Here is a 23,889-nt window from a genome sequence, read left to right as displayed (position 1 = left end):
CCAGCGCAGCCCTGCGGGGGGTGCTTTGGGAGGTCTAATTTGTGGCTAATCCATAAAAACCTGGAAGGCCACTGGTGAGGGGGAGGAGTGGCATCTGGCTGGGAAACTCATTTGGCTTTCTCTTGAGGATGAAAGATCACAGAATTATCTGTGACCCCCCCCCCATTTTTACTCAGGCTTAAAGCTGTTTTCAGTGTAGTGGGGACAACGCCATATAATTCTGGGACCTCGACCAATCCCATCAAGAAAAGAGTAAAGGGGCAACTTGGATGCTGGCCCCAGAAGCGAACGTTGCCAGCTCCGGGCACTGCGGGTTCTAGAGCCATGCTGGCTCTCTGCCAGCCTTCTCTCCCTCCGCCCCAAGCCGGCCGGCCTGGCCCTGTGTCCCGGAACCAGGCACGTGGCCCTCGCAGGTGCCCCCAGCCAGGACCCCTCCTGCAGCAAGGGCGCTCTCCTGGGGGAGCGGGGCTGAGGCTGCCCTGCGTCTCCACGCTTCTGGGGTTGGGTCGGCCTCCGTCGCGCTGGGAGCCGGATCGCACGAGCAGGGACCGCTGGGGTCTGCGGAGATACGTGGGAGGAGGCCGAGGAGAGCTCGACCTCCAGCCGGAGCGTGAACCTCCTGAGGCTGCGGGACACTGGCAGGGACCGCGGGGCCCGCCTCCGAACGTCCCATTCAGCGCCCGCTCTGTGTGCGAGCGCCCAGACCCACCGAGCTTGGCCTCCAGCCTCCGGGGACCCCGCATCCCCGCGCCCGGCCGGGTGCATGCTCTCCTCCGGCGGCCGCTCCCTCCGTCGGGGCCGCGCGTACCAAGGGCCCCGCCTCGGCTCCCCGGCACCCGCTCCTCCGTCCGCCTCGTGGGGATGCTGCGGGAGCCCGCCGCGCGCGGACACAGAACCGACGTCAACCAGGCGCACACGCACCCAGCCCGTCGAGTTTGTCCCGGATCGGTCCCCGTAATGAGGCGCTTCGGCCCGCCCCTCGACGGCCCGCCCCCAGAGCAAGTTCAGGCGGTCCGGGCGAGGACGCCGGTGACGTCACGTCACCCACGGCCAATCGGAAGGCCGCACGGTTCGCGTGCTTAACGCGCTTCCGTCGCCCGGGAGGAAGAGGCGTTGTTGCGCCTGCGCGGGACCTCTGACCGCCGGCTCGCGGCGCGTGGAGGCTGCTCGGCTCCTCGCGCTTCAGCTCGGCTTCGGCTCCCCGCGGCAACAGCGGCGCGTGGCCGTCTCGCGCCATGTCGTGGCTCTTCGGGATCAAGGGCCCCAAGGGCGAAGGCGCGGGGCCGCCGCTGTCTCTGCCGCCCGCTCAGCCTGGGGCGGAGGGCGGCGGGGACCGCGGCGCGGGGGATCGGCAGGCGCCCAAGGACAAATGGAGCAACTTTGACCCCACGGGCCTGGAGCGCGCAGCCAAGGCGGCGCGAGAGCTGGAGCATTCGCGTGAGTGCGGCGGCGAGGGTGGGGGCCGGGCTGGGGTGGGGGCCCGGGGAGCTCGGGGCTCTTCCCCGGAGAGCCGGTCCACCGAGCCCCCGGGCATGCCCGGTCCTGGGGCGCATTGGGCTCCCTGGCCATCCGAGTGGTAGGCGGCTGGCGGCAGTCCCACTTGCCCGGCGAGGAAACCGGCCTACGGGAATAAACCTGGCCGGAGCCACCGTGCGTGCGGGGACGCGGGGTATCGATACCGGCAGTCCTGGCGCCTTCCGCGCGTCCTCCAGCAAGGAAGCTGGTGCAGACGGAACTTTCGGAGGTCACAGGCAGCAGGTGCCGGGGCTGGAGCCTGGGCTTCGGTGACTGTCGCGGAGGGTCGCGGAGGGGAGCTCCTCGCGCCTGCTGCTGCCTCCTCGTGGCCAGAGCCTTGGCCAGATCCGGTCCGCGTGTGGGGCGGGTAACAGCCCTCCGCTTGGGCAGGGAAGTACGGTCGAGGGCCGTTGGCTTCGTGGAAAATAAAGCAGACTTGTGCTTGTTACTGGAAAGCAGGAGCGTTCACATGGGAGGGGTCTGTAGTGCAACGCAGGTCAGTATGGCCCGGCCTCTCCCGCTAGCCTTCCTGACTCAGGGCCCTCAAGGCACGGTCATCGGCTGGACCTTCACTAAGCCTGCATCCTTTCCTCCCAACTTCCTTTGCTCCTGTTGCCTTAATGACTTGTCTTAGGACGCAGTCGGAGTGTTTGAGAACCTGGGATGTAAAAGACACTGAATAAATACCGATTGAAAGAATACGGTTGTTCTCAAATTATTGCTTGAGCAGAGATGCCCGTTTTTCAGAGGCCGTGTGAAGACGCCGTGTTATAAACAGGTGTAAGGGAGAGTCTATCTGTTTAAGGACAGAGAGGCCTGACACTTTGTGGTTCAGTCCCTGCCCTTCCCCAGGGGACTGGGAACATTCTGGTGCAAGGATGCCTGGCTCTCAGGTCCCCTGGGGACATTAAATAAAAACATTTGGATATTTGGGCCTGGGCTTAGGACGGCCTGTTTCCTTAGGCATGCCTGGATAATTTCAGTTATGAGGTTGGGCTGGGCATCAGGGCTCCTCGGATGATGACAGATTTTTGACATGTGATCCAGTTTCTTGTTAACGCCTTGGAGGGAGGCACCTTTCTGCCCCAGCTCCTGTGACATTTTATCCACTCAGTCCTGCAGAGAATTTCAGAGTTTTCCCACTTGTGGAAGCTGAATCATACTGTCCCCAAACCCTTGCAGTTATAGGGGCCTTTATGAATAGCCTTGAGTGTGCCTGCGGGGAGGCAGGTCAGGGACCTCTCTTCCTCATCTGGTCATGCCTCTGAGCAGCTGCCACGTCTCTGGGACCAGCTGCCCGAGAGCTCCTCCCCCAGAATATTCTCCAGCTGAGTCCCCAGGGGACACTGTAGAGGAGGTATGGTCCCCTCTCAGTTTCTACATCTAGTGGTGTTTGTTTTTTTGTTTTTTTTTTAAGGTATGATTTATTTATTTGACAGAGCAAGAGAGCACAAGCAGGGAGAGCAGCAGAGGGAGAGGGGAAGCAGGCTGCACATGGAGCCGAGAGCCCGATGCGGGGCTCGATCCCAGGACCCTGGGATCATGACCCGAGCTGAAGGCAGAGGCCCCAATACACTGAGCCACCCAGGCGCCCCCTTTTTTTACTTTTTAAGTCATGTCTACCCCCAACTTAGGGTTCAAACTTAAAACCCCAAGATCAGGAGTCGCATGCTCTCCTACTGAGCCAGCCAGGCGTCCCTCTACTTCAGTCTGTTCCTGTGAGCCTTCCTGGCCTAACTGCTGGTCAGTGGGAGAGGTTTTTGCCCTGGTGTACCACCCTCTTTCTGTCCCCAAGCCATTATTCCCAGGGTGCCTCTTGCCTCTGCTCAATAGCCATTCTCCGGGGCCACCTGGGTTAAGCGTCTGCCTTCGGCCCAGGTCATGATATCAGGGTCCTGGGATCGAGCCCCGCATGGGGCTCTCTGCTCAGTGGGGAGTCTGCTTCCTCCTCTCTCTCTGCCTGCTTCTCTGCCTACTTGTGATCTTTGTCTGTCAAATAAATAAAGTCTTGAAAAAGAAAAGTAGTCGCTCTCCAAAACCTGTCTTTTCGGTACCCCCAGCTCACAGGCAGCATTGCCTTCCCGGCTGGGCTGAGCCTGTCCGTTGACCTCACTGCTCTCTCCAAGCAAACCGAGAAGCCGTCAGCAGCTCCTTGTAGCATGACTACCTGCTCTGTCCTTTGGGCCCAGCCTGACGCTCCCTCATCCCCTAGGCCTCTAGGCCTTCCTTGGAGGCCAGAGAAGCACATTTGGCCTTGAGATCTCTGAGTGCTCCAGTCCGCGTGCCTGTCCGCTCCACGAACCTGGGTGTGTACAAGAGCCCCTTGCCTGCAGGAGGCGCTACGGGGACGCTTAGGACGGCGCAGCTCCTTTCACGGGATGATCTCGAGGTGGTGGTAAATGGTCATTGGTAGTGTGAGGTCGGAGCTTGGGACGAGCCGGGCGTGTGCCAAGCCTTGGCCGAGGTCCTTGCTCTCCCCTTTCCCTCTTTCGAGGGGCAGTGGCTGGGGGATCCCGGATTGCCCTGTCTGCAGGTGAGGTTAGCCTGGCTGGCCAAAGGTCATGCCGGGAGTGAAAAGGGCTGCCGGACCTGGTCTCTGCGTTGTTGGCCTGAGGCGCCCACGTTCCTGTCGCTGCAGCAGGGTGAGCACTGTTGTGCCCTCACGCACTCCTGCTCAGATATTTACGTTCACGGGTCGCTGTGGTCTGTTCGAGGTTTGGCTTTGTGGCTTCCGATTTTATGGTGCAGGATATAGGACCCCGGTGCCTTTGTGCTGCCTCTCCTCAGGGGCGGGTCCCCCAGGGTCCCGCGCCTCCGATCACCAGACACCCAGGGAAGAGCCTTGCAGTGGAGGGTGGGAGGCTGTGTCAGCCCGACCCGGACTGGCTCGGAAGGTCCTTCCCAGGCGCAGGCACCATGTTCTCGTCGCCCGCCAGGGACCCTCCAAACAGGCAGCTTCCACCACGTCCACGTCCGCCTGTGCGGGCGCTGACAGCCCTGTGCACCGATCTGCTCAAGTTCTGGTGCGTGCGCTGCCGCTTGGGGGTGGTGGGCACCGGGGTCTGCAGCATACTTCAGAGGCTTCATAAACCAGGTTGTGGGTCTGGGGAGGAAGGGTAGATGCTCGGTACACAAAGGGAGAAAACCAGGTGCATTGTTTTGTCAGGGAGCTGGGTTCCCAGGGGTTCCCAGTTCCGCACTGTCGTATAGTAGAACGTTTGTTATGGTAAAGTCTCACGTATGGGAGAATTGTGTCCTCACCGAAATATTTGAGAAGCCAGGTGCAGGGGCTTTTTGGTTCAGAGAGGACCAGAATTGAGGTTTTTCCCAGAATACCCAATATCGATGGATGCGAATTGTACCTTAGGAATAAAATACACAGAGAAGGGACGCCTGGAGGGCTGAGGTCATGATCCCAGGGTCTTGGGATCGAGTCCCACATTGGGCTGCGGGCTGCTCCCCCTGCTTGGGCGCCTGCTCTCTCTCTGTTGACAAATAAATAAAACCTTAAAAAAAAATACACGCAGAAGACACTGATACCGTATGTGTTCCCGAGGTCTGTGAAGAGCCTTCACTCTGCGCGTTGCCTTATTTGTAACGTGACTGTTTACTTCCTGTTGCTCGTGCTACGTGCACCTGTTCCGTATCGGGTTAATAACGATGGGTGTTGGAGACTTGGGAGAAACCACCTACCGGGAAAACCGAGACACCTCGCCCCAGGCTGCTTTTTTATCTAACCGGGATGTGACTGTCCGGTTGACCCTCCTCTCAGCTGCGTGGGGCAGCCTTGCTGATAACCCTCCAGGCCGCAACAGCTGGTGGGGCGCGAGGCCTCGCATGCAGGGCGTTCTGGGGGGGGGAGCGGACACAGCAGATGAGAAGGGGGCAGTGGCTTGGAGGGTGGGGAGTCACCAAGCAAGACCACGGGAGTGAGGTGGGCACAGGCCGTTGCGGTTGAGGTGAGCTGCAGCTGCGGTCTCCCTGCAACCCCTCCCACCCCACCCCCACCCCCCCCCACCCCCCTCCCGCCCCCCCCCCACCCCCCCAGCACACAGGGACGCGCGCCTGGTGTGCCGGCGTCCTGACACCCACTCTGTCCCTCTCCCCGCCAGGACACGCCAAGGAGGCCCTGAGTCTGGCGCAGATGCAGGAGCAGACGCTGCAGCTGGAGCAGCAGTCCAAGCTCAAGGTGAGCCGCCGGGGCGTGGGGGGGGGGGGGGCTCACCCTGTGGCGCAGGGAGGGCCTGGCAGGAGAACGTGCAGGTGGGCGGTGGGCCCCGGCAGGCTTCCTCGGGCCTCTCCCTTCTTGGATTGGCCTTTGTGCTTCTGTTTGAGAGGGAAACAGGAAGAGGCCAAAGGCGCGCTGGGTTTGTGGCCCGGATGCTTGCTGTAGCCCCACCTGGAAGGGCTGCTGTGGGATGACCGTCTGGTCTCTCGGAGGCACGTTCTCACCTGGTCTGTCTGCATTTGGCGGGACCTTTAGCCGGGCACGCAGCAAGCCTAGGAAAGGCACAGGCTCTGGCCTGCATTGTTGGCTGTTGTCAAGCGTAGTCCAGAAGCGGGCATGGGACCTAAGCCATGGAGACAGCGTGGGGAAGGGAGTGACAGACATCCCAGCAGGTGTCCTGGATGCCCTTGCTTCTTTGGGGCCCAGCCTATCCGTTCTCCTGGCACTTCACTGCCCGTGGGACTGGGTGGTCCTGGGCCACGGTGCCCATGCGGCTGGGAGCCGACGGGCGTGCGGGGTGCCGGTCTAGGCCGTGTTTTCTGGGCGCCTCTCCTGCTCCTGTCCAGCCCCTTTGGAGCCCACACAGGAGAGGGTTGTTGAGGCACTGAGCCCCGAGCTCCGCGTCCTGAGAGGGAGGCCGCGGCAGCTCGGGGCTTGCAGCCGCTGGCATTCCGTAGGAGTACGAGGCCGCCGTGGAGCAGCTGAAGAGCGAGCAGATCCGCGTGCAGGCCGAAGAGAGGAGGAAGACTCTGAGCGAGGAGACGCGGCAGCACCAGGCCGTAAGGACCGCAGGGCCACACAGACACAGGGTGACCGGGGTGGAGTGCTGCTGGGGCACGCCATGGCCCGCAAATTCAGCCTGGGTCTGTCGCCCATCGAGGCTCTGGGAGACCGTTGCAAACCTCGGAAGCCCATGCATCGGCCCGTGCTGAGCGTGATGGGAGCACACGCGGCCCCAGCGTGTGTGCTCGCTCGCAGCAGGTAGGGGTGGTGGCTTAGCCCAGGGCCCAGCACCCAGGAAAGTCTGGATTCAGGTGTTGGTTTCAGGCTGTCCACCAGCTTTTCCGGCTGAGCCGTATTCACGCTGCCCTCTTCCTCCCTAGAGGGCCCAGTACCAAGACAAGCTGGCCCGGCAGCGCTACGAGGACCAGCTGAAGCAGCAGGTGAGCCACCTCCATCCGTGCCAAGGGCCCGGCATGTTCTGGGGCCGCTGGTGGGCCGGAATTAGCGCTGTTTTAACAGCAGTAGGTGCTGGGTCCCAGGGACGCACACGCACAGGAGACACGGGCCTCCGGGCTGGCAGCGGGGAGGCTGTTCTCGGTGAGAACCTGGGAACCCAGCCGTGACAAGGTCATGGCAGGGGTGGTTTCCAAATGCTGGTACCTGTTAGGGCGTCACAAGGAAACTCAGCCTTCAAAAAGAAAGAAATCTTCCCGTTGGCTACGGTTTGGATGGAGCTAGGGTATATAATGTTACGCAAAAAAAGTCGGTCAGAGCGAGACAACCTGATTTCGTTCATATGTGGAATTTTTTTTTTTAAAGATTTTATTTATTTATTTGACAGACAGAGATCACAAGCAGGCAGAGAGGCAGGCAGAGAGAGAAGGGGGAAGCAGGCTCCCTGCCGAGCAGAGAGCCCGATGCGGGGCTCGATCCCAGGACCCTGAGATCACGACCTGAGCCTAAGGCAGAGACTAACCCACTGAGCCACCCAGACGCCCCTCATATGTGGAACTTAAGAAACAAAACTGACGAACATAGGGGAAGGGTGAAGAGCAAAGGAGGGAAGGAAACAAACCATAAGAGGCTCCTAATGATGGGAACAAACTGTGGGTGCTTGGCGGGGGAGGGGTGGGATGGGCAATGGGGATGAAGGAGGCACTTGTGGGGGCGCCTGGGTAGCTCAGTCGTTAAGCGTCTGCCTTCGGCTCAGGTCATGATCCCAGGGTCCTGGGATCGAGCCCCGCATCGGGCTCCCCGCTCTGTGGGAGGCTGCTTCTCCCTCTCCCACTCCCCCTGCTTGTGTTCCCTCTCTTGCTTTCTCTGTCAAATAAATAAATAAAATATTAAAATTTTTTTTTTTCCCTAAAAGTAAATTTCACTGGGAAAGACCGTGTTCTGAGGACAGCTGTTTGTCTGGCCTAGGGTGCCCGGAGGCCTGGCCTCTGGCGGACCTGTGCTAGAGGCGAGGGCTCCTGCACCACCCCAGCCCCACGCACACGTGCACCTGCCCTCCGTGGGGCTCAGACCTGCCTCTGAGGCCCGTGGAGTGTGTAGGCCGCGGGCCGTCATGCCCAGGGAGGTTTGCAGACCCCGGGGCAGCAAAAGTGTCTCCACAGGCGGGGGCAGCTCAGCTCTTAGGTTGATTCCTGATCGTTTTTGTCATTTAAGAGTTTACTTACTTATTTTAAGGGGAGAGAGTGAGTGCCTGAGCAGGGGGTGGGGAGGCAGAGGGAGGAGGAGAAAGACAGGCAGGCTCCCTGCTGAGCACAGAGCCCGATGCAGGGCTCCATCCCATGATCCTGAGATCATGACCTGAGCCAAAACCAAGCTCAACCGATTGAGCTAGCCAGGCGCCCCAGATCAGTTTCCTAGTTTTGATAGTTTTCCCTTTTCCCTGTGGCTTCTTCTCAGCAACTTCTCAATGAGGAGAGTTTACGGAAGCAGGAAGAGTCGGTGCAGAAGCAGGAGGCCATGCGGCGAGGTAGAGTTGGGCTTGTGGGGGCTGCGTCCTCGGAGCTGCCCTAAGCTGGAGAGCGGCTGCTGGGGAACGCAGCCTGTGAGCAGGCACGTGCATCCCCAAGCAACACTGCAAGACTCTCGATAGGGCCTCCTAGGGGCTCTCCTTTCTCTGCCTGGGACCGCAGAGCAGAAGCCAGGCAAGCCGGGCATCCCCCGGCGACTGACAGGCGTCGCCTCCCTCCTGGGAGGATGGCTGCCTGGGCCTCACTGGGAGGATTAGGGGGCCACGGGCTGAACACCCTCTCCCTGCCCTTTCCCTGGGCAGCCACCGTGGAGCGGGAGATGGAACTGCGGCGCAAGAACGAAATGCTGCGTGTGGAGGCAGAGGCCCGGGCCCGGGCCAAGGCCGAGCGGGAGAACGCGGACATTATTCGTGAGCAGATCCGCCTGAAGGCTGCCGAGCACCGCCAGACCATCCTGGAGTCCATCAGGTGAGTCACAGGCCCCAGAGGCCCCTGGCGGAGCCCTCTGTCATCCGGCCTTGCACCTGGGCCAGGAGGCCCGCGGTTGGTACATCGGTGGGAGGCGGCCTCTCAGCAGGTCTTTCGTGTGCTGACCTTCCGGGCTGACCTTTATCGCCCTTGCCCTCTTCTCCAGCCAGGGGCCTAGCTCCCTAGTCACATAGCTGCTTCCTCTACAGGACAGCGGGCGCCCTGTTTGGTGAAGGATTCCATGCCTTTGTGACAGACTGGGACAAAGTGACAGCTACGGTAAGCGCCCCTGCCGCGTCTTCCTGCTTGTGGCCTGTGTCGCAGTCACTGCTGGGTCGCGTCCCCGCCTCCTCCCAGCAGCAAAAGGGGCCTGGCACCCGACTGGGGGACGCGCCCGACTGGGGGACGCGCCCGACGGGGGGAGGCCAGGCAGGGCCAAGGTGTGAGCCTTTGCTGCTGCCCTTCCCGTGAAAACAGGACGTGGTGCAGCCCCGGGGTGTGGGGCACGGCCAGCCCTTTGCTGTGGGCGTTGGGGTTAGGCTTTTTCGCCTTTGGCCTACAGGATGTGGGAAGATCTAGAAGCTAGACCTGAAGCCGGAGCTCCAGTTCCCTCTTCCTTAGAAGCGCTGCCCTTTGGAAAGCGTAACTGGAAATTTGCCCAGCAGCCTCAAGGGTGGGGCCCAGCTAGAGCTCCGGGGGCACCAGAGATGTGGCTGTGAACCCCTCTAAACCGTGCTCCTGTGAGGGCTCCCACCCTCTAGTGGGAAGCGGAGGGCAGCCAGCGAGGCTGTAGGACTCCAGGCACTTGTCCTCAGGCCCTGTGGTCTGTGCCCCGTGCTGTGCGGCTGGTCAGCACTCAGGGCAGTGGGGAGGGCGTCCGCCAGGGCAGGTTCCCAAAGAGCCCCCAACTCCGCAAGGCCTTCTGTGGTCGGCCTTGCGCCAGGCACTGCTCTGGACCATGCGGTGTGACTTAGCACCTGCTCCCATGGTAGTGAGGCCCGAACAAGTCGCCTGACTAACCAGCGTTGTCCCTTTACACCCGTGTTCCCGGCGCCCTTCCTGCTGGCACCCTGCTTTGCACGTAGTTCTAGCCTCGTTCTGGAGACGGTGAGGGGCAGTGGGGGAGGTCAGGCTGTGCCTCAAGGAGAGCGGGGGTGGACTGTCTGGGGAGGGCAGGACGCCAGTTAAGGAAACCTGCAGCTAGTGAGGTTGCTGCCTTTTTTTTTTTCCCTAAGATTTGATTTATTTAGGGGCGCCTGGGTGGCTCAGTCGTTAAGCCTCTGCCTTTGGCTCAGGTCAGGATCCCAGGGTCCTGGGATTGAGCCCCATGCTGGGGTCCCTGCTCAGCAGGAAGCCTGCATCTCCTTCTCCTGTTCCCTTGGCTTGTGTGCGGTCTCCTGTGTCAAATAAATAAGCAAAATCTTAAAAGAAAAAAAAAGATCGGATTTATTTATTTGAGGGAGAGAGTGCAAAGTGGGGGGAGGGGAGGGGTAGGAGAGGGAGAACGGGCTCCCTGCTGAGCAGAGGGCCAGATGCGGGGCTGATCCCAGGACCCTGAGGTCACGACCTGAGCCCAGGGCAGACTCTCTACCAACCAAGCCAGCCAGGTCCTACCACCCCCTCTCCCTGGAGTGTTTTAAGGTGAATTAAGGGCATTCTGACTGCTCCTGTGGTCTGAGCACCCCGTGCACTCAGATCTTTCCAGCTGTTCTAAACATCTGTGTTTGCCTTTGAATCTCTAACGTCCATCTTCGGTCTGGAAGTTGACCAGGGCTGCGTGGTGGGGTGGCATTCCGTCCCGGCCCTGCCCCCCTGACAGAGCCCCTCGGCAGGGAATTGGGCACAGGACAGGCTGAGCAGGAAATGCCCCTTGGCCGTCCTTGTTGGATCAGCTGCTCACGAGTCCAGCATGTACCTTCCCAGCAAGCTGGGGAGACACACCCAGGGGTGGTTGCTGGAGAACACCAGGCAGCGTTGGAGGCTGCTGTATTCACGAGCCGCTGGCTACCTTGGCTGTATTGGCGAGCCGCTGGCTACCTTGAGGCTGGCCCAGCCCCTGCTACCCTGCCACAGGCTCCTCGGACCCTTTTTCCTATCACTGTAGCTCCCACCTGGTGTCCTGGAACCTTGCTTCCTCCTGCAGTGGCGAGGCTTGTTGGCTTGTAAGGAAGACATTTCAGTTTTGTTTCCAGGTGTCGGCACACTTTCCAGGAGCCTCTGGTAGCTCTTGGTCCCGTGATTGTGCTCACACCACACCATTCGGTCCGTCTCCCGTGAGCTTTGGGGTCTCTGTCCCTCCACAGCTGGGGCTCCTGCCACCTGGAAGCTTCCCTAATCCCACTGGAGTGCACCCTGCAGTAACTTTCTTAGAAAGGGTGGTCATGATAAGCTTTTTGATATCTTGCCTATCTGGAAATACCTGTGCTCACGCGAAACTGAGCCCCAGCTGGGATGCTGCTGTGGGACCCTTGCGTCGCCTTGCATGGGATAGGATGAGCCAAGGGTGTGGTGCCAACCGCTGACGGCTCGGTGCGGGGTGGGCGGGCTCTGCCTGCCCTCCCACTCCCCCACTCCAGGTGGCTGGGCTGACGCTGCTGGCCGTCGGAGTCTATTCTGCCAAGAACGCCACATCTGTTGCGGGACGGTACATTGAGGCCCGGCTGGGGAAGCCGTCCCTGGTGAGGGAGACGTCTCGTATCACGGTGCTGGAGGCCCTGAGGCACCCCGTGCAGGTGAGTGCGGGCCCATTTCTCACTGTGGTCGCGTGTCCTGCCCAGTTCTTCCTGGCATTTCAGCTGAGTTCTGAACGTGTGTCTTCATTTCCCTCGTTACCTAAATACCGTCTGTTCTCTCCAGCACGTTGGATTTGACTGTGGCTTTTTCCTTCTTGGCGCTGTTCTGGGAGCCTGTCACGTCCGCACTGGGGAGACCCTCACCATATCCACTCGGTCACCTCTGGGGATCTGTTGGTGTGATTGTCCCTGGGCAGATTTTGGGTTGTTTACAAAATCCCGGGGCTCCTGTGTGCCATCATCCTGTGAGAAGTCGCTGGAAGTTGCACGCTGTGAGCTCCCTTCCTCAAGGGGAGCCAGGCCTCCTACCCGCTTGATGTCATTCCTGTTGCACGTCCTCCCACGGGCTGTGGCTAGATCTCCATAGTGATCACTGTGGGTAACGGAGAAAATTAGGATCCGTAAAGAATCTTTTTTCTTTACTTTTTTAAGATTTTATTAGAGGAAGAGAGCGCATGAGCGGGGACGGGGGTGTGTAGGAGTAGAGGGAGAAGCAGGCTCCCCACCGAGCAGGAGCCCCACGTGGGGCTCGATCCCGGGACCCTGGGACCATGACCCAAGCCAAAGGCAGGCGCTTAATCGAGTGCCCCCAGGCACCCCATGATCAGTACAGAATCTGAAGGGGCTCCTGGGCGGCTCTGTCGGATAAGCATTTGGCTCTTGATTTCACCGAGGCTCGTGACCTCCTTGTCATGGGATCAAGCCCCCCGTCGGGTTCCATGCCGCGTACTTGCTTGCGTCTCTGTATGTGGCCCAGCCCAGTAGCACAGGCAGCTCGTCGGCCGCCCTTCCGGAGCGGGCGCCGGGCCCAGGCACGTGTGGCCCGGAGTGTGCTCCACGGCAGTTGGTGTGGCGGCAGGCTGCTCCCGGCGCTCCGTGCCTGTGCCGTGTTGTGGGCTCTGCTGATGAGTTTACTGTCCCTGTGTTTTGTCCCCCATCCCCCCCAACAGGTCAGCAGGCGGCTCCTCAGTAAGCCTCAGGACGCACTGGAGGGCGTCGTCCTCAGCGTAAGTGGCGCCGCCCATCCCAGGGCTGTGGTAGGCTTTGGGGTGGGAGGCGCCCGTCTGCCCACAGAGCGCTCCCACAGGCTGGGGCCGCTTTTCCCTCCTGCAGCAGAATGCCTGGGATGAGCTGGCTTTGGGGCTGGTCCGGGTGCTCAGGAGGAGCACACTGGCAGCCGAGTCCCCCCCAACCTGCCGTGTCCCCTGGCAGCCCAGCCTGGAGGCCCGTGTGCGGGACATTGCCATAGCAACGAGGAACACCAAGAAGAACCACAGCCTGTACAGGAACATTCTGGTGTACGGGCCCCCCGGCACCGGCAAGACCCTGTTTGCCAAGGTGAGGGCATGCGCCGCACAGGTGGGCGGGGCGCCGTGGGCAGCGGCTGCTGCTGTGGCTCTCAGGGATGGGCCGAGCCGGGGCTGCTTTCGAGACAGGCGGCCTCCTAGCCGTGCCTGTGGTCGGGGCCCAGCTCAGTGCATGTGGGCTTCGGAGGGGAGGAGAGTGAACGGGCTTTGCCCTCCCACCCCCGGCCTCTTTCTCGCCTAGAAACTCGCGCTGCACTCGGGCATGGACTATGCCATCATGACAGGCGGGGATGTGGCCCCCCTGGGGCGGGACGGTGTGACTGCCATGCACAAGGTCTTCGACTGGGCCAGTACCAGCCGGCGAGGGTGAGCCGGGCCCCTCTGGGATGGCCCCCGGCGTGCATGTGCCTGCCTGGCCTGGGTTCCTGGCGCCCCCGGAGCGCCCGCTGGGAGGGGGGGTGAGCGGTGGGGGGGTCAGCGACTTTCCTTGCAGCGTGTCTCTGCTGGTGCCCCAAGCTGGGATACTCTGGGGACGGGAGTCCGAGGCAGAAACTCACCCCGAGAACAGGCTGGCGGCTACTGCTCGTCACAGCAGCCCGCGGTGCTTCTGGTTTTTGACCCGTGGAAGATGAGCAGCTGCCGGCCCCGAGACGTGTGCCGCATTAGGGTGTTTGGCACAAGCCAGTCGTTCCCCGAAGCACCGGCACCAGGCGCCCGTCGGTCCCGGTCCCCAGCCGCTGCCGAGGTCGCAGGCGCTCGGTTCCTGAAACGGGTTCTGTTGGCGCGTGCTCTGCTGGGCGGCCCTCACTGCTTCCGTCCGTCCTTTCCCCGTCCCAGCCTTCTGCTCTTCGTGGACGAAGCGGACGCTTTTCTCAGGAAGCGAGCGACTGTGAGTATTCTGGAAGCTTCTGTCTGGCCTGCTGGGCCCGGCCGGCCATAGATGCGTGGTCAGGAGTGGTGTCCGTTGGCCGTGTTTGGGCTTTATGGGGAGGTTGCCGGTTGCTTGGGATGAAGTCTGACCCGAACCCGCTCCTCAGCCGTACTTTCTTCATAAATTTGGTCTGAAAAGCAGGAGTTGGGGGCGCCTGGGTGGCTCAGTGGGTTAAAGCCTCTGCCTTCAGCTCGGGTCATGGTCTCAGGGTCCTGGGATCGAGTGCCACATCGGACTCTCTGCTCTGCGGGGAGCCTGCTTCCTTCTCTCTCTGCCTGCCTCTTTGCCTCCTTCTGATCTCTGTCAAATAAGTAAAATCTTTTAAAAAAACAAAACAGGAGTTGGTCCTGTGGCGTCTTCAGTGGCTTCTGAAGTGATGTTTAGTGCGGGGCTCCCGGAGGGCTGGAGCGGGGCCTTTGTTTGCCTCCGCGCAGCTGCCTCCCCGCTGACAGCAGGACTTTCTCTGCAGGAGAGGATCAGCGAGGACCTCAGGGCCACCCTGAACGCCTTCCTGCACCGGACGGGACAGCACAGCAGCAAGTGAGGGCCGCCTGCCGGCGCACAGCCGCTTCGCAGGGAAACTGAGGCTCCTGCTGCGGGGCCGGGCCAGTCGGGGTGCAGGGGGTCTCAGAGCCGGTGCCAGTCCTCGCCCACAGTCACCGCGCTTGGCATTGCTGGTTGCCCTCCATGGCGGGCTGCCCAGGTGGTCAGCCTACGGCCAGCTGCCCTGGGGCATAGGTTGCTCTGGGATGGGGCTCGCTGCTTCCGATTCCCCTACTCTTGCTCTCCTCCGTTGTTGAGGGGGGCCCCCTGGTCACCAGGGGGCTCCTTGCCCTCCGGTCAGCTGTGGGGCCACCCGGTCATACGCTTGCCCCTTGTCTGGCGCGGCTCCTGCCTGCAGAGGCCCTCGCCCCTGCTCAGACCTCCTGGGCGTCTGGCCCAGGTTCCTGCTGAGTTGGCCCTTCTGCTGAACTGGCTGAACCACGGACCCCGCAGCTCAGGCCGCTGCGGGGCTGAGGTCAGTCTCTGGCCGTGGGGTCCCTGTTCCTCCACACGGCGAAGCTTAAATGGCCACCCCATCAGGCCGGGCCATCGGTCAGCAGAGAAAGGTTTGACGCATGGGTGGGTGGCAAAGGGCAGTGCTGGGCATTGCTGGTTTTTTGGGTTAAAAGGCTGCCGAATAGATTCTCCTAGAAAATTGTCCTGTGTGGGTTTAAGAGACTCCCTGCCCTGGGGGCAAGCGCCCGGGTCAGCCAGCCCCTTAGTCCCCGCTGTCTGCCGGCTTCAGGTTCATGCTGGTCCTGGCCAGCAACCAACCCGAGCAGTTTGACTGGGCCGTCAACGACCGCATAGACGAGATGGTCCACTTCGGCCTGCCGCAGCAGGAGGAGCGGGAGCGCCTGGTCAGGCTGTATTTCCACAAGCATGTTCTGAAGCCGGCCACGGAGGGAAAGCAGTAAGTATCCCGACGGCTCGAGTGCTGCAGGGCCCTCTGCGACCTCCAGCTCCCCGCCCGGGTGCTGGCACCCCTGTCCTAACCCTGGGCTTGCCCGCGGGGGTCAGGTAGGCTCACCGGCTGGCCCCTGTGTCGGACTCTATGCCCCGTCATCACAGACCAGCATCTCTGCTTTTCTGCTGCGTGAAGTCTCCTAACAGTCCGGGGCTCCTGAGGGATCCCAGCTGCGGTCAGGCCCTGGAGAGCGAGGGCCTGTGATGGTGGTTGCCAGGCCTCGGCTGGGCTTTGTTCACCCTGAGGTGGTCGTGGCAATCTTGGAGGTGGACTCGCTCTTGTTCGCCGCTCACCCGGACTCCGGGGAGCCCGGGGCCCCTCGCCAGCACACACCAAGGCCCCCATTCTGCAAAAGTCACCCGGCGACGGGGGAGCCGTCCGCATTCCGTCTGGGCCTCCCTCACTCGTTGCTCTGTCCGGAGTGCTCCAGAAAGGAAAGGCTGCTCTAGTTTTAAGCATCTCCGGGGAGCCAGACCTCACAGCAGCACTGACCTGAATCCCTCCTGTCACTGGTGGCGGCGAGAGCCGTCTTCTGTTCTAGGACGGGCTCTGCCTGCCCGTGCTGTCCCTCTGCGGCCCGAGCCCCTGCGCTGCACTCCCCAGCCTCTTCCCCCTCGCACCCGGCCGCCGCCAGTACCGCCCCGCCTCCCGGCAGCCCAGACACCGGCTGCGGTGTGAGTTCCTGAGGTCTCTTTTCCCCGATGGACTGCCTCTCCCGGGTCTTTAGCTGGACCTGATCGGAAAGGGGACTCAGCATGTGATTGGCAGGAGTGGACCTCGCTCGAACCTGCAGTGTCCACTTTCCTGTGATTCCCCACTCGCCGGCAGCTCACCCCTGACAGGGTTTTGGCTGCTGTACCCTCTGGGCTCTGGGCTGGCCTGAGAAGGACGTGGTCCCTGCCCCCCGGTCTGGCGGTGGAGCTGGGCGTGAGGCTGCGGGAGCCCCTCCGCTCGTGCCCATCCCGGCCAGCCCGCAGCTGCCTCCCGCACGGCTGTCCCCACAAGCCCCTGCGCGGACACCTGGGCTCCCGAAGGAAGAGAGGTTCCTAGTGGGGCCGGGAGGGCAGAACTGGTAGCCGTGGAACCAAGAGCAGACATTAAGGCAGAGTTTGGCTCTTTAGAAGTTGGGGCGTTCGGATGTGGGGGTTCCTAGTACAGGTTCCTGCCCCTGGCCGATATCCCAGTCCTCCTTTCATGTGGGAGCCAAGGGGCCCTCCTAGATCTCTGGTCTTGTCCTGGGCCCCTTCGGTTCCAGGACGTCGCACGGGAATTTCTCCTTCACAGGCGCTTGAAGCTCGCTCAGTTTGACTACGGGAAGAAGTGTTCGGAGATCGCACGCCTGACGGAGGGCATGTCGGGCCGGGAAATCGCCCAGCTCGCTGTGGCGTGGCAGGTGAGCTGGCGACTCCAGGTGTGAGCCCGACCGGGCGGGAGATGATGAGGCCTTTGAAGGGAGCCGGTGCTGGCCGCTGCCCCCCCCGGGGTTTTCTGCGCACAGCTGTCATGCCCTGTCCTCCCCTGTGCCTGCAGCCTGCTTCTGCCCCCACTGCAGGAGGGCATGGAGAGGTGTCACTGACTTTGTGTATTATGGCCTGCCTCCTTGTCATTGTGGTTTTGTAGCAGGTCAGATAGGGCTCTGAAATCACGCGGGGTTTCCTGGAAGTGAACCAAGTGTCATACAGGCATCAAGGTCCCACAGGCCCATGCTTGATGTCTCGGGTACCACGGGAGTCTGTCCCACGCTGGAGCCTAGCACATTTGGGGCAGGCGATTCTGTATTTGGTGGGGGATAGGGGTCCACAGGGCCACATGGAGCGTCCCGTGAGCTGTCTGTGGGCTCATCAGAGGGCAAATGAGAGGAGGAACCCAGAACTGAACCTGACTTGATAAGGGGTTAGGCATCTCCTTCCCAGGTCTTTGCCCGATGTAGACCGTCGGTGCGGAGGGCTGTTTGCTTTGTGCACGGTCGGCTTTGCCGTGGGGTCTTAGGGCAGCGTAGAACACACGAGTTGGGCTGACTTTATCCTCGTGTTGTGACCCAGGGCGCACGGCCCAGAGTGGTTCTTGTCTTTTCCAACGCCCACTGTTTTCCTCCTGCAGTGTCCAACAGGGCCCCCCCCCCCAACCTCCAGGGAGGGGAGCCACTTGTTCCCCCAGGAGCCCTGGTGCAGGCATCCAGGAAGCATTTGCAGGTCGGTTATTGCTGAGGAGAGAAAAGCCCTGTCAGGTGGGGGCTGCTGAGTGGCTCCTGTTTATGGCCAGCCCTCGGCTTCGTGTCGGTCACTGCCTCGGTGGGGCCTGCGCCCAGATCTTCCAAGGCTGCCTGATGTCCAACCACTAGAAATTCCACGGTGCTTCTGAGCGGGCATGTGTTTGTTAGTGAGCATGGTAGCTTGGGTACCCCGGGGACTGGGTTAGAGTGAGACTGACCGGAGCAGGGGACTGGGTTAGAGTGAGACTGACCGGAGCAGGGGACTGGGTTAGAGTGAGACTGACCGGAACCAACTGCGCTGCTCCAGCAGCTGTGGAGGCTGAACTGCGTCCCAGTGTGGACCAGCGGGGCGGCTCTACGTCATCCTTAACTCAGGAGCCAGACCTCACGAGGGCGGCTCTGTGTCTGTAACCAGCCGAGGAGAGCGTCGCTGTGTGTCGGCTAGGGCTGCTCTGACAGTCCCACGGCCCAGGCCACCCCGACACAGACATTCATTTTCTAAGGTTTGAAGGCGGAAGTCCCAGACCAGGGTGGCAACACAGGGTTCTGACGGCGGGCCCTTCCTGCCTTCCGCTTGGTGATTTTCTGGCCTTGTCCCCCTCGTGTGGCAGAAACGGAACTCTAATGCATAAGGACACTAGTCCTGTGGGATCGGCCCCCACTCGCGACCTCGTCTGCTGCTAGTGTCGTCCTTGTCGGCCCCAACAGCTGCACTGGGGGGTCAGGGCTTCACGCTATCGATCTGGGGACACATTCGGTCCCTGACAGCAAACCACGCCCTGGTTCTCGATGTTTGCACCTAGAACCGGCACACCTCCTTTCTGTCCACGTCATATGTCGCCTGCCCAGACCAGGCGACAGGTCTGCCACAAGCCTGGTAGATGGAGAGTGAGGGATTGTCAGACACGGCGCCAGTGCGGGAGGCCGTGACTAGACCTCCGGAGCCTGGGGGCGTTCTCCCTGGAGGGTCGGTCCCTCCCCTGGGGGATCCCGTCACTGACCGGTTGGCCCAGCCTGAGGCGGGTCGGTCAGTCCTGTTGTGCTTGTGGGAGAGGAGTGTGAGGTCCAGAGAGGAGGGACCAGAGTGCCTCGGTGTCCCCTCTTGGGAGGAATGTGGTCTCCTTCTCTTTGTACCCTCAGGTGCCCAGAGGTGGTTTGGCTTGCGCTGGCCTCCCTGCCCCTCCTGGGCTGGACTGCAGGGTGGGGGCCCCATGCACCTGTTCCCTGAAGCCCAAGCCACTTGCATGACGTTTTCACGGCGGAGACCATGCTGTCCCCTAGCTCTCTGTTGTGGGAAGTCACTGTGTCGTTACTATTACTCTTCAAGCAAAGTTTACCATTTTAACCATTTTTAGGCCCGCAGCTTAGTGGCATTAAGTACATTCACATCGTTGTGTGGCCATCACAGGCATCCGTCCCCAGGACTTGTCCATCTCCCCAAGCTGCGGTGTCGTCCTGTGAAACGCTCACCCTCCTGCCCCCTCCCCATTTCCCGGCACCCGCTTTCCACCTTCCGTGACGGGGACTCCCCTCCGCGGCGCGTGTGAGCTGAACCGGCAGCATCTGTCCTTTTGTGACTGACTTCACTCAACATCATGTCCTTAAGGTCCATCCGTGTGGTACCTCGTGCCAGCATTTCGTTCCTTTTAAAGACAGAACCATAATTCCTTGTGGATATGTTTCATTTTGCGAATCCATTTATCCACTGACGTGGACATTTGGGTGGCTGTTGTGAATAATGCTCCTGTTAACTTCGGGTGTCCTGGTATCTCTGAAACCCCATTCTTTTTTTTTTTTTTTAAAAGATTTTATTTATTTATTTGACAGAGATCACAAGTAGGCAGGCAGAGAGAGAGGAGGAAGCAGGCTCCCTGCTGAGCAGAGAGCCCGATGCGGGGCTCGATCCCAGGACCCTGAGGTCATGACCTGAGCCGAAGGCAGACGCTTAAACCACTGAGCCACCCAGGCGCCCTGATTCCTTTGAGTCTTGATTCCTTTGAGTATGCACCCAGAGGGGAAATTACTGGATCACGTGACAATACTGTCTTCCGGGGCACCCCGGGGGACTCAGTGGGTTAAGCCTCTGCCTTCGGCTCAGCTCATGATCTCAGGGTCCTGGGATGGAGGCCCGCATCGGGCTCTCTGCTCTGTGGGGAGTCTGCTTCCCCCCCCCCCGCCTGCCTCCCTGCCTACTGGTGGTCCCTCTCTCTGTGTCAAATAAATAAATGAAATCTTTAAAGCAAAATACTATCTTTCATGTTTGAGGAGCTGCCGTGCCGGTTCCTGCAGCGGTTGCACACACTACGTTCCCACCAGGCATGCACGAGGGGTGTCCGGCCCGCTCACACACATTCGTTCTTTTCTGTCGTTTGGACAGTAGCCGTCGCCGTCCTAGTGGATGTGGAGTGACCACTCATGGCAACTGGGATTGCATTTCCCTGATGGTCAGTGATGTGGGCGTCTTGTGTGCTTTCTGGCCATGTGTCTGTTTTCCTGGAGAGATGTCTATTCATGTCCTTTGCCCATTTTTGAATCAGGTGGTTTTTTGTTGAGTTCTTTATGTGTTGTGGATACTAGCCATGTATCAGATATGTGACTTACAGATATTTCCTGCCCTTCAGTGAGTTGCTTCTTTACTCTTTATTTGGTGGATAATGTCCTTTGACGCACAAAAGGTTTAAGATTTTATTTTTGAGTAATGTCTACACCCAACATGGGGCTCAACTCACCAGCCAGAGGTCAGGAGTCGCCCCACTGAGAGCTAGCTGAGCAGCGGCCCCGCTTTTTTCTTTCTTTAAAGATTTCGATGCACAAAAGGTTTTAATTTTTTTTTAATGTTTTATTGATTTGACGGAGAGAGGTCACAAGTAGAGAGAGGAGGACGCAGGCTCCCCGCGGAGCAGAGAGCCCGATGCGGGGCTCGATCCCAACACCCTGGGATCATGACCTGAGCCGAAGGCAGAGGCTTAACTGACCGAGCCCCCAGGTGACACAAAACACAAATGGTTTTTGTGTGTTAGTTTTGTATCCTGCAAATTTGCTGAATTTGCTTATTAGTTTTATTTTTTACTCACAACCCTGAGATCAGGACCTGAGCTGAGATCAAGAGTCAGACACTTAATCCACTGAGCGACCCAGGCGCCCCGAGTTTATTAGTTTTAACTTTTGGGAAATCTTTAGGGTTTACTCCATATAAGCATATATTATCTTCAAATAGATAATTTTATTTCTTTCCTGCCAGTTTGGATCCCTTTTATTTCTTTTTCTTGCCTAATTGCTCTGGGCAGGACTTCTGCTCCTGTGCGGCGTGGAAGTGGTGAGAGTGGCCGTCGCGACTTGTTGCTGACCGTGGAGGAAAGTGTCGGTCTTTCACCATGGGTAACATATTTGCTGTGGGTTGTTCACAGATGACCTTTAGAACGTTAAGGAAATTTCCCTCCGTTCCTGGCTTATTGAGTGTTTTTACCAGGAAAGGGTGCAGAGTTTTGCCAGCTGCATTTTCTGCAGCCGTTGAGGTGGCCGCGTGGTTTTGGTCCTTCGTTCTATTAACGTGGTGCATCGGGGCGGTTAATTTTCTCTGTGGGCATCACGAGTGCTTCCCAGGAGTAAATCCCACCTGGCCACGGGGTATAATTCCCTCAACATGGTACTGAATGTGGTTTGCAAGTATTTTATTGAATGTGGTTTGCAAGTATTTTATTGAAGAATTTTGAATTAACATCAGGCAGGGTGTTGGTCTGTGGTTTCATTGCGGTGTTTCTGTCTGCTTTTACCGTCAAGGTTATGCTGGCTTCAGAACTGAATTCGCGTTCCTTCCTCTCCAGTGTTTTGGCACTTGGAGAAGGACCAGTGTCTTAAGTGTTGGGCAGAATTCACCAGCGAAGCCCTTGAGTCCGGGGCTTGCCTTTTTTCTTTAAGTGACGTTTCCTGTGTTTTAGTCACTTCAGGCTCAGAGGACGGTCGTGAGGACGGCGAGGAGCCTCCGCACGGTGCTCTGACTCCTCTCACGAGGCACGTTTGTCACTGTGGCCTCCACCTCGGACTTGGTCTTCTCCAGGCCCCCTCCAGAGCCCCCGTCTTCAGCTGCCATCTCTGCTTGGGCTCCTTGGGGCTGTGACAGTTCCCGGGTGTCTTTTGTTTCTGATGATCCTGGCGGTTTTGAGGAGTGCTGGTCAGGTGTTACAGAGACTGTCCTTCTGATGTTTTTCTCACAGTTAGACTGAGATTGTGGGTTTGGGGAGAAGACCGCAGAGATGAGGTGCCCTCCTGGTCACGTCCTGACAGGGGACACGTGACGTCCGTGCACCATCACAGGGATGTTGACCTGGTTAAGGTGGTGCCCGCCGGGTTTCTCCATGGTAAAGTGACTGGTTTCCCCGTTTCCTCATTTAGCTGGAAGCCCATCGCTCAGTCCAGCCATCCCTCAGTGGGGGTCCTGGCCCCCTTGGGCAGACATGTCTGCTCAGTTGCTCCGGGATTCTGGAGGGGGCTCCTCTCTCTACCTTCCCACCAGGGAAGCTTCCAGCTGCTTCGGGTGCTCAGCGTTCAGGGGCAGTTGGGCCCCCTGGGGAGCTCTCTTCCTAGGGCTCCTGCCCTCCCCTCAGTGTCAGAGTGGACCTGCCTCCCCAAATGGCGTGTGGTGGTTCTGTCGTGTGTGTCCGGGCCCGGAGCGTAGCTTCGCTCCCTGTGAGGGCCTTCCGGGTCTGTGCTGGGGGGCCTGAGCTGCCTCTTGACAGCCGGCCTCAGACCTGCTATTTTTAGAAAGTCACTGAGAAACTCAGTGATGCGAGAACATAGCATTCGTGCCAACTGGGGCCGTGGGCGGGGCCATGGGCATTGCAGGGGTGGTGGCTGCCGTGGCTGCGGGTTCCCTCGCAAGCGCGCTCCTGCACACATGGGGCGCCGGGCACGTGCTGCATGTGTGTGTTCTGCTGGGGGCCACGCCCCTCCCGAGACTGGCACGCGCCTGTGGTAGAGGGGACGGGCCAGCCTCCTCTTAGCGGACTCGCCGCCACCCCCCCCGGAGGCCTTCAGGTTCTGAGGGCATCTCCCAAGAGGCGAGCTCACGGGTGGGCCAGCCAGGCTGCCTCATCCCTGGGTCTGGCCCCGGTCCTGCGGGGCGCGTGGTTCCCGGTCACTGGTGGCACCCGGGGGCTGAAAGTCTGGGCTGGGGGACCCTTTTCCCCTGTGGGTAGCCCCTCCGCGTGCCCCACGACAGTGCTGTCTTTCCCTGCCAGGCCATGGCGTATGCCTCGGAGGACGGGGTCCTCACGGAGGCCATGATGGATGTCCGGGTCCAGGAGGCCGTCCGGCAGCACCGGCAGAAGAGGCAGTGGCTGCAGGCGGAGGGGGCCAGGCTTGAGGGTGACCAGCCCCCGCTCCCAAGCACACAGGCTCAGTGAGCTGGGCCTGGACGCCCAGCAGCCGCACTGGCCAGGCGGCTTTGCCAGGAAGAAGCCCTCCCCTCCGTGTCGGAATGGACCTGCCCCCCGCTGGCCCGGGGCGCTTCTGTTTTCTGCGCCCCGGGCCCGCGGGGAGCTTTGCTGTGAAGAGGCTCCCCTCTCCCGGCGATGGGCCTGCACGGCCGCCCACCTCAGCGTCTGCGTCTGCCCCGGGTCGGCGCCAGGACAGCCTTAAAGGCCCTCTGCTTGGGACCAAGTGCAGCACCTTTGTGGTAGGCTCGGCTCCTCTGCACCCCAGTCCGTTTCCTCCAGCCGGTGGTGCTTGCTGGGGTGGGCCGGACTGGGGAGAAGGCACTGTCCCCGAGCCCAGGGACGGACGGGTCATGCTGCCGCTGCCGGTCCGCAGATGCTGGCCGAGCTCTCGGAGCCGCTGCCCTTGTCCCCCGTGCTTGGCTGAGGGAGGGTGGGGCAGGGGTAGGAACCTGACCTTGCCCAGTCTCACCCGGCAGGGGAGGGGTAAGCAGAGCAGACCCCTGTGCGGCTGGCTGGGGGCTGCTCCCCCTCCCCCGCCTGCTGTCCCTGGGATCTCAGGAGAGGGACTCAGGAGTGGGACTGGGACACACCTAGAGGGTAAGAACTAGCTGCCGGCGACTGGTGGTGGTGCCTGGAAGGCCCCAGGACCCACTGGCCAGGGATGTCCAGTGCTGGGGGCGCTGCCCTAGCTGATGTGTGGTCCTCCATCCATTGGGGTTGGGGGCTTTTTATCCAGAATCCAATAAAATCTCCGACAGGATACCTCATAACGTGTGTATCTCATGG

The 23,889-nt window shown here is 60.4% G+C and overlaps 1 protein-coding gene across 1 annotated transcript; it reads left to right on the top strand.

Annotated features, from left to right (window-relative positions):
- Positions 1-1,134: 1,134 nt before the first annotated feature.
- On the top strand, positions 1,135-23,870 carry LOC123943383 (ATPase family AAA domain-containing protein 3). The gene is made up of 16 exons (XM_046007520.1): positions 1,135-1,437; positions 5,628-5,704; positions 6,421-6,522; positions 6,847-6,906; positions 8,378-8,447; positions 8,751-8,916; positions 9,126-9,195; positions 11,493-11,648; positions 12,659-12,715; positions 12,921-13,046; positions 13,257-13,381; positions 13,853-13,904; positions 14,416-14,486; positions 15,235-15,402; positions 16,741-16,849; positions 22,906-23,870. The coding sequence occupies exons 1-16, from the start codon at positions 1,236-1,238 to the stop codon at positions 23,068-23,070; spliced, it is 1,776 nt and encodes a 591-aa protein (XP_045863476.1). The 5' UTR covers positions 1,135-1,235; the 3' UTR covers positions 23,071-23,870.
- The last annotated feature ends 19 nt before the right edge of the window (positions 23,871-23,889 follow it).

Source organism: Meles meles, chromosome 1, assembly GCF_922984935.1.
Source record: "Meles meles chromosome 1, mMelMel3.1 paternal haplotype, whole genome shotgun sequence".
NCBI classification, from domain to species: Eukaryota; Metazoa; Chordata; class Mammalia; order Carnivora; family Mustelidae; genus Meles; species Meles meles.
The sequence above is the reverse complement of the archived record's forward strand: the minus strand, read 5'-3'. Positions and strand labels throughout refer to the sequence as shown.

Coding starts and splice junctions, on each gene's coding strand:
- LOC123943383 (XM_046007520.1), top strand. CDS start 1,236: ATGTCGTGGCTCTTCGGGATCAAGGGCCCCAAGGGCGAAGGCGCGGGG. Junction 8,917..9,125: donor ACCATCCTGGAGTCCATCAG/GTGAGTCACAGG, acceptor CTTCCTCTACAG/GACAGCGGGCGCCCTGTTTG. Junction 15,403..16,740: donor CCGGCCACGGAGGGAAAGCA/GTAAGTATCCCG, acceptor TCTCCTTCACAG/GCGCTTGAAGCTCGCTCAGT.